Source organism: Hemicordylus capensis, chromosome 2, assembly GCF_027244095.1.
Source record: "Hemicordylus capensis ecotype Gifberg chromosome 2, rHemCap1.1.pri, whole genome shotgun sequence".
In the NCBI taxonomy this organism is placed as follows: domain Eukaryota; kingdom Metazoa; phylum Chordata; class Lepidosauria; order Squamata; family Cordylidae; genus Hemicordylus; species Hemicordylus capensis.
In genome coordinates this window covers 222921178-222933824 of record NC_069658.1, presented here as the reverse complement: position 1 = coordinate 222933824, position 12647 = coordinate 222921178, and the positions used below count along the sequence as shown (strand labels likewise).

General features: G+C 47.0%; 1 protein-coding gene across 1 annotated transcript in view; it reads right to left on the bottom strand.

Annotated features, from left to right (window-relative positions):
* Positions 1-12647, bottom strand: part of LOC128345843 (excitatory amino acid transporter 5-like) — a 43466-nt gene that overhangs the window by 6791 nt on the left and 24028 nt on the right. Inside the window, exons 3-6 of the mRNA XM_053298412.1 lie at positions 8672-8884; positions 6354-6396; positions 3801-4023; positions 1501-1600 (exon numbers count right to left, since the gene is read on the bottom strand). Coding sequence (XP_053154387.1) covers positions 1501-1600; positions 3801-4023; positions 6354-6396; positions 8672-8884 — 579 coding nt within the window. The remainder of the gene's footprint in view (positions 1-1500; positions 1601-3800; positions 4024-6353; positions 6397-8671; positions 8885-12647) is intronic.

The following is a 12647-nucleotide window of genomic DNA, read 5'->3' as shown; positions in this document are numbered from 1 at the left end:
AGGTGAGTCTGGGATAGAGAGAGAGCCTGGCACGAAGGACTCCCTTCCCCACTATGTGGGAGTTTCATGGCGTGGAGGAAGAAGGGGCAGGACAGAGATGGCTGGATCCCAGCATCTAGCATGGAAGTGATGGGTGGCAGGAGGTAGGGCTGCCCTGGAGGGAATGGAGGCCGGGGAAGTGCATAAAAAGATAGCAGTCAGCACAGATGGCGGTTATAGCTGTCATCACCTGCATCACAGGTCTCTTTCTGAAGAAGTGGATGTCAAGGGCACTCAAAGATGCTGCAAGCCCTGGCTCTTTATCTGTCTCTGGGCTTTTTCCAGACAGCAGTGAACAGAGAGATGTTAAAAGCTTTTTCACGGTGATCTCACTCCCCCTATGTTTCTTATAAGCAAGCTGCTGCTCTTCTTCTGAGTGTGATCTTACCCTCTGTACACATGCCAAGCAGGGACCTCGCATGATTTTCACAGCTCCATCTGCTGGCCAGCTCTTGCATTCTGTGGAGAACCTGCCCTTTCCCCCAGATGCTACAAAACCAGTAATGGAGAAAATTTGAGTTCTCAAAGCACAAGAACTGGCTGGCAGGTGGCACTGAGAAAATCATGCGAGGTCCCTGCTCAGTGTGTGTACAGGGGTTAAGATCATGCTGGAAAATAGGACAGAGGCTTGCTGCAGTGTGTATACAGGGAATAAGATCATGCTTGGAACCTGCATGTGAAAGCAGTGGACAGCCAGATGGTCCTAGGAAACCCCTAAGCATAGCATGAAGGCAGCAGTTTCCCTTGCTGTTTGTCCTCCAGCAACTGGTATTCAGAGATACACTGCCTCTGAGCCTGGAGGTTCCACTTAGCCATCACGTAAAAGTTGGTATTGCTCTCCTCTGCCATCCCCTTTTCAACCATTTAAGCCAATTCCTATCACCATTTCTTCTAGCCATGGATTATGTAAGCCGGGGACTCTCTCAGACTTGAGTCCCCAGATGCTGTTGGACTTCTACTCCCATCATCCCCAACCACAATGGCTGAAGATGATAGGGATGATGGGAACTGTAATCCAACAACCTATGGGAACCAAAATTTGAGAACCTCTGCTGTAAATTGATTTTGCCATGGGTGAAAAAACACTTCCTTTGGTCAGGCCTGAATCTACTGCCCATTTGCTTCACTGAGTAATTTCCCCTACCCCTGAAGTTCTAGTGCTAGCGAAAGAAAGGAGAAAATTATTTATTGTTTCTATTGTAGTAAATGTAGAGGAGCCTGGAAGTAGCAGAGAAACGAATCAGGGCAGGGGGCTCTCCTAGAGCTTTACAGACCCCAAGGGCCTTCACGTTGGCCTCCCTCCCCCTCCTTGTGACATCCGACAAGTTGTGAGGGCTGGGCTTCACATTCATGGAAGGGTCAAGCTTCCCAAGCACCCTGCTTCAGCTTGCCCCCTGAGCGAGACACCTCCCCTTAGCATGGAGTTTCAAGCCTGGCTGAGCAGGGTGGGGTTCAACTCACCAGACGGCCATGGAGACAATCTTCATCACGGCTTCATTCAGGCACTGGCACACGTTGACCAGAGGAGCCCCACGCTCCCCCATCTTCCCCAAAAGGAGGCCTGTCCCCAGAAAGAGACACAGCTCACTGGCATTGTCAGCAAAGGTGGGAGAGCAGCCATGTTGCTTCACAGCAGCAGGGTGCTAGAGGGCAGCAGCAGCAGCAGCAGCCTGCTCTAGCACCAGCCACCCCACAGCCCCCCCTCCCACCAACGCACTTTCCAGATAACACGCTGTTCAGCAGTTAAATGCTTCGGCTTGGCAGGATTGTTTTGAAAATGTAAATAGCTTGCACAACCCTCCTACAATGGGAAAATACAGCTTTTGGGGTTTTTTGCAACGCACATGCAACGTTGTAGGACTAAAACGCAAGGATAAAATCCAAAAGAAGGCATCCGAAATGTGAGTGGCATCTAGTGCAGGGACTGCGATGTTGAAACACAGGCAGTAAGGGAGCACACTTAACAGACAGTAGTGACACTGTGGTAGTGTGTGATCTGGAAAGCGCCCTGGTACAGGAGAAGCAGCCAGGATGCATGTATTTAGGAAAAGGGGCAGCACCTTCAGGATGGAGTTTCTCCATAGCCAAAAATAACCACATATCCAGGGCCACTATTTGTTTCTTGCATCATGTCCAACATGGCTGCCAAGCCAGGTTGACCCTTCCAGTTCTTCCCCTCGCACAGAAGTCCACTTCCAGGCTTCTGCCCATGCTCCCCCCACCCTCCTGTCATGAATCTCTCTTCTCTGCCTTCCCCCAGTGGTGGGCTCCTTTCAACCTCCCCTCCCCTGTTGCAAAGTTGGCTTTCTGCCCCTGTGTGGACCAAGCAGCCTCCAGCCTTCCCAGTCTCTGAACAGGTTGTCTCTCTCCCATCACATCCAAGAGGCATTTCCTTGTCTGCACCCTTTGGCCCTTACAAGATCTTCACCTTCTCCACAGCAGCTCCTGACTCTCCAGGAGCCTTTCTGCCCTGCCCTCCAGCAGTGTTGTGTCTTTCCTCACACTGCAACTCCTTCCACTTGCTCACCCCAGAGGTAGCTAAGGGCAGGTGGATGCAGACTATTGCACAAATTATACCCACAATTCCAGTAGAGGCAAATCTTGCAGTCAAGAGAATGACCAAGTGTCCTGTGGCACCTTAAAAGTTTGCAGATTGACTGTAGCCCTTAAGGTGCCACAAGGTGCTTTTCTGTTTTTGCTGCCACAGACTAACACAGCTGCCCCTCCAGATGGGACTGGAAAATGGCCCTTGAGCAAAGCCAAGAAATATACATGAACAGGATTATACAGTATAAGTGAACACGAGATATAGATGGTTCTGGATAAGTTGAACTTTTTGCACTGGTTCTCTTTTATTGCCCCACAAATCCTACATATTGTAGCAGCAAATGCCTACATTTAACTGTGTGTATAATTGCTCATTTTGGGACAACTCTATGCGTTTTCCTTCTAAAAGTTATTCAAAAAATGAATTTAAAATAAAATTTAAAACTTGATCAACCAGAGCCTTTGGGAACAATATTATTAGTTAGTAATCATTCTATTTCTATCCTGCCCTTCTTCCCAAGCACTCAGGGTGGTGTACAGGAATATAGGAAGCTACCTAATCTCATTATTCTTTACATTTATTATTTACATTTTATATCCCACTCTTCCTCCAAGGAGCCCAGAGCAGTGTACTTAAGTTTCTCCTCACAACAACCCTGTGAAGCAGGTTAGGCTGAGAGAAAAGTGACTGGCCCAGAATCACCCAGCAAGTATTATAGCTGAATGGGACCCCTCCATATGGAGTCAGATCATTGGTATGTCTAGCTCAGTATTGTCTAGATCAGGCCTGCTCAACTTAGGCCCCCCAGCTGTTTTTGGACTACAGTTCCCATAAGCCCCAGCCACAGGGGCCAATAGCCAGGGATTATGGGAGTTGTAGGCCAACATCTGCAGGAGGGCTGAAGTTAAGCAGGCCTGGTCTAGATTGACTAGCAGTAGCTCTTCAAGGTTTCAGGCAGGAGTCTCTCTGTAGATGCCAGGGAATGAACCTGGGACCTTCTGCATACAAGGCGGATGGCCTACCTCTGAGCTATAGACCCATCCCCATGTGTACAAGATCCTCTCTCCCCACTGCTTTATTCTTACAACAACCTTCTGAGGTAGGTAGAGCAGGAAAATAACCATTGGCCTGAGGTCCCCCATCCCTAAATCCTGATTCAACCAAATCTACACAAAGGAGGGATACCACCCCTGCTCTAGGGCTGGTCACGTACCAATTGTGGCTGAGAAGATTACAATTCCCAAGACGTTCATCTCATTATTGCTGCCTGGGAGGGTTCGGTAGGTCATTTCTGGGGACGGTGTGATCTCAAGAAGCACTGGTCGCTGGATCTCTGGGTTTTCGGAGTCCGGAGCAAAATAGATGAAACTCAGAGATTTCTTTGGCATCTTTGGGAACCCGGAGGATTTCACCACAGGGACAAGGACTGTTCGGTACTAGAAGCAAAGCAGAACATGCAGAAGTGAAGAGGGATGGGTCCTGGGAGAAGATCCCTCCCTCATGGCTTTAAATCTAGAGGACAAAGGCCTGTCCAATGTTCACCCATTTTCATCTGCAAATGGGTGTTCTACTATTGAGTTGTTTTCAGAATAAAAACTTGTTGTCTAGAGCTGGGTTGTGTGGACTCTGGCTGTACAGTGCCTGTAAGTCCCAAGACAAACAGTTCTAGGTTGTCGAGGCTGTATCTAAGCCTGGTCATTGGCTTTAGCTCAGTCTTCAACTGGTGGCAGTCTACTTTGAAGGAGCGGCGTGCTCCTAGATTTGGGATCAGAGCAATCTCTCTACTGAGGGATTCTCCCATTAAGACCTGCCCGTCAGTTAAGATCTGTACGAGAGGCCCTCTTGGTAGTGCCACCATTGTCAGCAGTTAATGGGGTAGGGGCATGTGAGAGGGCTTTCTCTGTGGTGGCCCCTAGGTTGTGGAATGCCCTCCCCTCTGAGGTGAGCCAAGCTCCGACACTGACGCACCTCTTTACCCCGGCCTTTGATTAGAGATGTTGTGGTTCTTCCCCTCTCAGGCACTGAATTTCTTACTGTATTTTTGACGTTACGATGTTGTATTTTAATTATGTTTTATATTGGTTTTATTGTAACCCGCTCTGAGACCTTTGGGTATAGAAATGTAATTAATTAATTAATCCCAGGAGAGCATAGAGTCACCCCCGTTTCATCACAAGCTCATTCTGCCAAATGCAAACTAGACTCCTCTTTGAATTATCATCCCAAATGTCCACCTGGAGACAGCTTCCATGCTCTCTCTCCCTCTCTCTCTTGCAAGAATGTGGTAAATGCCACCAGGGGGCACTCAGTGACTGGGACCCCACTTGGAAATGTGGCTGCTGAGTAAAGGGTTGGCTCTGTCCTCAGGGTCCGTAATTTCCTTCTCTTCCAAACGAACACACCATCTACACTGGTTCTAATTTTTTGCATATGACAAATAACATTGCAATCATCCTAAACCTTGTAACTTTTTTTTGGTTACTAGGGTTAGCCAAGGTTCACACAGGGGTGTGCAAGCTTCTGAGTTCCACAGAACTCCCTCTCAGACTGAAACTGAATGTTATAAAGGAGGAGTAATCAAACTTGGGTCCCCAGAGATTGTTGGGCTACAGTTCCCTTCAGCCACTGTGGCTGGGGTTGATGGGAGTTTTAGTCCAACAACACCTGGGGTCCCAAGGCTGGGAAGCCCTGTTATCAAGAAAAGTAAGAGGTGGGGGTAGGGTTGCCAACGTTCCACTGCCTGAATAAGAGACACAAGCGGGGCCAGATTTGGCTTATTTTAAGCCAAATTTTGGGTTGTGGCCCATTTGACGCACGAGTATAACCCTTAGGTTCTGGCAACAATTTTATGCAGGAGTACTTGCCCGCTTGAGTGCTCTATTTGTTATTACCACTTTCAACTTAAACTAGGGTACCCCTTAGATGGCTTCTCCTCTGCTTATTGATCTAAGCATGGTTAGCCAAACTGGGTGTGATGTAATTTTGTTTTCCAGAAAGAGAAGTTATTGTTAGCCAGTAACAATAGGTTTCACACATCAGCACTATCTACTAGTCATTGCCTGCATGGTTTCTATGATCCTGAAAGCTGGGTAATGCTAAGTTAGCCAATCATTGATAGCTGCTAATGTTAATGTTTTGGTTAATGTCCCCAATATGGGGCTGTTGGCAACCCTAAGCTGCCTGCAGACCACCAGAACTGCAGAGTTCTCTGGTAAGGAGGAAGAAGTGAAAGGAATTGGAACTCATTAATTATTCCATTATTAGTGAAAATAACTGGTTTGATCTGTGCCATAGGTTCTTCCCATTGGCTGAAAATAAGGGACAAATGGCATCCCGTACGGGACAGTCAATTCTGGGCTGAAATAAGGGACCACCCTAATAAGGCACTGTTGGTAACCCTTGGGGGGAGATGTTTCTGGATGCTATGTAAGGTGTGGTCTGGCTCACACTTTACATTTTGTCATATATGCCCCCCCCCCGCCCTTGTGCTTACTCGCGTGCTCCCTCTCTCTTACACACACACACACACACACACACACACACACACACACACACACACTCTGCTGCAAGCTCTCATGCCACAGATGGTCAAAAATACCCAGGACAGCTGCTAAATATGTCTGCATCCCAGTTGAAAAACGGGAGCAGCTATGGCTAAATCTGTATCAGTTGAGTGATGCAAACTGCAGAGAGAGGTACTTGCTGGATTGGCAACTGGGCTGCACTTGCACAGGCCACACAGACCCATTCCAGATGAAGGACTCACCTGCTGAAATGAGGCCTCAATGAGGTTGGAAGGAAACATATTTCTGTAGGAGAAGGGGGAAAAATTGAACTGAGCAGCCTGTGTGAAACTTCATCTTCGTTCAATGTTTCATTCATTCATTTATTTAGAATATCCATATTCTGCCGTTCCACTTACACCCACCCATACCCACACCCCTTCAAGAAGGCTCATGACAATGAAAAATAATTAACAATTATGTGTAATTAAGCTATCTAGAAAGAGTCCAAAAAAGCCTGCTTAAAACAGTGATAAGAAGTAGTAAGGAAAACTTCATCCATCAAATAATGAGGAGCATAAAACTGTTTTGACCTTGCCTCAAAGAGATAGTAAAGGCATTTTGGGGGAAGATGGGTCCACAAATGAGGTGCATTGTAAAAAAGACTCTGCAGCCTAATCTCTAAAACAGGCCTGCTCAACTTAGCACCCCCCCAGCTATTTTTGGACTACAACTCCCATAATCCCCAGCCACAGTGGCCAATAGCCAGGGATTATGGGAGCTGTAGGCCAACATCTGCAGGAGGGCCAAAGTTGAGCAGGCCTGCTCTAAAGGGAGCACAGAGAGCAGCCCTCCCCTCTCCAGATGAGCTTAACCAACCGGCAGATGCATATGGAGAAAAGGCAGTCCTTAGGATGCATGAATGTGAACTGGAATAACTGCCCCACAGGTCACAGGATGGATTCTGTAGCAAAACTACCCAGAGGATTTTCAAAATGAAGGACCAACTTCTAATCCTTAAAACTTCAGATCCTAAAAAGCAAACTTCTAATCCATTATTCTTATTAAAAACCAAACATCTAATCCTTAATGCTGTAGATCAAGGGTTCCCAATCTGTGGGTCCCTGATTCTATTGGACTACAGCTCTCATCATTACCAGCCAAAATGTCCAAAAGCCACTGTGTCTGGGAATGATGGGAGTTGTAGTCCGACAACATCTGAGGAGCCAAGGTCGAGAACCCCTGAACTGGAGAGAAAGGTTAAGGTCAGTTGTACTCCAAGGGGCTTGGAAACCAGAACAGAATCTAATAAAGAATTCTGCATAGGTGGGTGTGGGGAGGGAATAGGTGTAGAAGCTCAGGCCTCAGGAAAGCCAGATATCAGAGGGTCTCTTTCCAAGACACCCTTTCTCTCTTTTTCTTGTCCCTCTCCTTTCCACTCCAACCCTGCCATTATTCTGTCACTCCCATCCTTCTTTTCTCAGCCCCTGACAAGGTGGAAAAAAGAACTCAGCTGTTGTGACAGAAGCATGCATATTCAACATACTACTGTGGAAATGGGTGGGATGAATCAGCAGATGAGGGATGGGGATGAGGATGAGCTCCAGAGTCAGCTATCTCCTCCATCTGACTTCATATTTTAAAATAAAGTGTTCTAGAAAGCATTAATTATTAAAATAGGAAGAGTGCTGTTGGATCAATCCCATATAGTCCAGCATCTTGTTTCCCACCAAAGCCAGCCAGATGCCTTCAGGAAGCCCAAACACAGAACATGAAGGCAACAGCTCTCTCTCTGCTATTCGCTGTCAGCAGCTGATATTAGCAGATTGCTTCTGAACATGGAGGCTCTGTGCCATGGCTAAGAGCTGCTGGTAAGCCTCTCTCCTCAGCATGAATTTACCCCATCCCTTTTTAATAAAAAGAGCCTCACTGGGTCAGATTTTAAAAATCTATCTAGTCCAGCATCCTGATGCCAGTAGTGGCCACCAGAAATCCTTTGTAAGTCCATAAAGGCAACCAACTCTCCTCCTCTCAATGGCATGCAGCATTCAAGTGCAAACTGCCTTTGAAAATGGAGATTCAAACCATGCTCACTCTGCATTTCCCCCAGAAACTAGGATCAGATGCAAAAATGATAAGGTCTGGATACAAACTGTCCCCCCTTCCCCCCACAGCCCCCCACCAGTATCTAACATTGGTCAGCGGGGGGTGGGGGTGGGGGTGAATGCCTCCCCACTGCCTGGTGAGAGCCGCAATTCCTGGAGACCTAAATATAGAGATGAACAGATTCCCTACCTGATACCAGCAATGGGACTGGGCAGGCATGGAAACCTTTCCCGTTTTAATCTCCGAAGGCTGACCAGGCCAGAAATGAGGCAGTACGTATGCTTCTATAAGAGCTATACTCATTGTCTGTCTCAGATTGGCTGTCCCTTGGGATCAGGAAGGGACCTAACAGTCGGAAACAGACATATATAAAAACATCAACCCTGTATTTCAGGGGTTCTCAGGAGTTCAACACCACCAAAAAGGCTAAAAAAAAAAAAGCTTTAAAAAAAAAAAGGCAAGGGGACACAGGTACCTGATGAGGTCCAGCAAAGCATCCGCGGAACTGAGCACCACTTTGCTGACTGTGTAGTCCTCCTTCTGGGCAGCAGCCCCGGGGTGCATGCAGATCACCAAGACGATTCCCGTGGTAACTGCCAGGAAGGTCGTCCAGAGATAATAGGTAATGGTGATAATCCCCATCTTCCCGCAGACTTTGGAGTCCATGGTGGCCAAACCCGACATTAAACTAAGGGAGAGAGAGGAAAGGGCTGTAAGGCTCAGATAGCTCAGTACAGCACCAGCACCCTTTCATCATTTCAAAAGCACCATTTCAAAAGTATACTAGTTGCTGCACAGGAATAAAATGGACAGGTCTGTGAACACAATCTAGGAAACAAGCAGGAGAGGGTCGCACTTGCTGAGTGGGATTCAAAGAAAGCAAACACAGTTGGTTGTGCTTCCCCGCCCGCCCCCCGCTCCCCCTAAGCAAAAACCCAAATTATAGAATCTATTTGAAAAGATGCAAGCAGCACCTGAGGAGGTTTCAGGAAAATAAATGGAACCCCGGGTGGCTCTGTCTGTCTGTAAGGTGAGAAGGTTCCATGTCTGGCACAGCTCTCGCTCTCCCTAGCACAAGTGTAGCTGCAAGTGCTCCTTGGCCCACTGCTGTTACTGCCCATGCTTCCGGCCCCTTTCTTCCGCAGCTCATAGGCAGATGGGAGGAGGAAGGATGGAGTAGCCTGGGGACGGGGGCGGGGCGGGGGCCTGAAGTGAACTCACCATCCCAAGTGATCAGGAACTAAGACATGGAAATCATGATCATAAATCCAGGGATTCTCAGTCTTGGGTCCCAGCTGTTTTTGAACAACAAGTCCCATCATCTCGTCTTCAGCCATTGTGACTGGGAATGATGGAACTTGTCGTCCTAAAAACATCTGGGACCCAAAATTGAGAACCCCTGGATTTATGACAATGCTTTTCAACTTGTGTACATAGCAAAAGCAATAAGGAAATGGTTCCTTCTTCCAAAGAGGCTAACCACCTAAAAAGAAATGCAAGGGAGACAAGAGCAGTAAACACTAAGAGGGACACTATGCTGAGCTGTATATGGTTGCTCAGCTAAACAGAAGATTAGCCACTTTAAAAGGTGCTTCTTTGCCCAGCTAGCAGGGGTTACAAGGGATGGAGGTGGGGGGAAATTCGTGGTTCCTCAGCCACCATGTCCCTGCCTCCCCTATAAGGATCAAGAAATGCAGAAACATCCCTGCCAAAAGAAGATGGTTAGGGTTGATGGCATAAAGAAGAAAGCTGTGGAGTCTACCGTGTTTGCCCCAAAATAAGACAGTGTCTTATATTAATTTTAGCCCCCCAAAATGCACTAGGGCAATTAGTGGTACATCAGAAATTACTGCTAGGTCTTACTTCCGGGGTAGGTCGGGGAAACAGGGTATTACCAGGCCCACTTCAAAAGGCAGCTGTTTAAAGCTTGACACAGCCTGGAGCCAGGTTATCTGAACACACATTTCCTCTCCTCACATTCTCTACCACCTTAAGGCCCTCCATTGTAGGTAGCCAAGTCTTTGGTAGATCTAACCCACTACAATCCCTGGTATCACCAGGTACGGCTAGGAAAGACTCCTGCCTGAACCTTGGAGTAGCCTCTGCCAGTCACTGTAGACAATACTGAGCCAGATGGACCAAGGGTCTGACTAGTTGGAGGCAGCTTTGTAGTATAGAGGAGGGGCTGTAACTCAGTGGTAGATCATTTGCTTTGCATACAGAATGTCCCAGGTTCAATCCCTGGCAGCATCTCCAGGTAGGACTGTGGAAGATCCCTGCCTGAAACCTAAGTACAGCTGCTGCCAGTCAGTGTAGACAATACTGAGCTAGATGGACCAACAGTCTGACTCAGTATAAGGCAGTTTCCTGTGTTCCTATGTGCTCTCTTGCAAACGTTCAGATAGCAGCAAAGAGCTTTTTGGGCAGCCAGCAAAGCCTCTGGGCTCCTGCAGCAACTGAGAACTACACTTGCCTACAGTTTATTCTGCAGTAGTATGTTTATTGCAGTCACAGACTAGATTAACAAACAATAACAATTAACAGCATTAATAAGGAAATTCAAAAATTTCAAAAGTTTACAAAATCACAAACTATTCAAATGCCTACAGTTTTAACTTGCTGGATTTTAATTTGCTTTTATTTGTTTTTAAACTTCACCTGAATATGTGCTTATGATTTTGTAACACAGCTGCGAGAGCCGGCACGCAGAGCAAGTAAGAAACAAATGTAAAAATAAAAAAGGAAATGCGAAAGGGGAGTGAGGTGGCCTTTTGAGGGGGTTCACTCTCTCCCACAATATGTCCCTGCTAAGCCCCGCCTGCCCGCTGTTATCCCGAGAGCACGCCACAAAGCACTTGAATGGCTAAACTGTGCAGTGGCTGGATCGAAGCGTGGCTTTGGGAGCTAAGATCACTGACGCACAATCCCTGCCATGTCAGGTCATCCTTGGCCCTTTTGCAAGAACTAAGCTCCAACTGCACGTTCTGTGCCATGTGACTGATCTTGTTAAAGCGGAAACTGGAGAGTGGCTAATTAAATCCAGCAGAGAGGAGGCTCCTTCCAAAGACAAGCCTCGTCTGTACACGCCCACACAATTTGGATGGAGATGAAAATAGACCTGGTGGCATTCATTAGACAAGTATTCAGAGGTTATGCAAAGGGTACTGGTATTGCCAGGGTCCACAGTGCAGCAAAAACACATTAGAGGGTGTCCCAAAGTCAGGGCTCTGCATGCCTAGTTCACAGGGCTGAGAAAGACTCCCTGGGAGACTTGAGACAAATTTGATGCAGAACTAGAAGATCTTTGTGCTGCTTTGGGTACATAGAACTGAAAGAGCAATCTGGTCCCCAGGAGAAAATAAAAAATTTTAAAGCACCATTTTGAATGGGAAAATGCGGTAGAAGGATCAGTTTACCCTTCCACCCATGCAAACACTCCTATTCTATAGAGCAAGGATTTCCAACCCTAGATATCATTGGACTACAACTCCAATCATCCCCAGATGCATGGCTTTTGACATTGCGGCTGGAGTAGTTGGGAGCTGTAGTCCAACAGCATCTGGGGACGCAAAATTGGAAAACCCTGGCCTAAGCGAAGGGTTTCTTAATGGGACTGAAATAATGGGACTGAAATCAAAATATTCATCTCTAATTTTATACTAACAGCTGAACATTTATACAGTGCTTTAGAACAGGGAGAGCTGAACTTTAGTCTTGTATAATCTGTCTTTTAAAAAGCGCACGAGAATCCCCATGATCCACCAGTGGTGTTTAATATAAACCATCTTATTTATTTATTATTTGCTTTTCTACATCACTTGCTTTGAGGACTTTTTGTTGAAAAGTGCTACAGTCATCCCTCACCAACTGCAGGTTTCCCAATCACAGTTTTGAATATCCACGACCGGGAAATTGTGGCAGGTCTCACCAACTACAACCTGAGTATCCATGGTTTGGTGAGATATTTTGGCAATTGTGGGGGTCATGATTTGGGAGGGGGTCAGGGAGTCATTTTCAGGGGTTGGGGTCATTTTCAGGGTCCCCCTCCCTTTCACTCCTCTTACTCACTCCCGGTGATTGGGGGGGGGACTTTCCCCCTATTTTTTACTGTATTTTTCAGTCTTTTTGCGACCGCGATTCCCCTAATCCCCGGGTTGCCATTGATTTTAATGGCTCGTCTACTGCGAATTCGCCAACTGCAAGATTTCCCTGGAACAGAACCCTCACCGTTGGCAAGGGATGACTGTATATGAATATTTATAGTAGTAGTAGTTAATGTTTGCAAATAATTTAATGGACTAAATGGAAATTGGTGGATATTCAGGATAACTCACACTGAAGCTATTCCCATGATCACTGGAAAGCGGGCTAAGGGAGCCTAGCCCGCTTTCCAGTGATCGTCGGAACCACCGGGCTCGCGGGCAAGCCCGGTAGTTCCAAGGCGGCTAGCC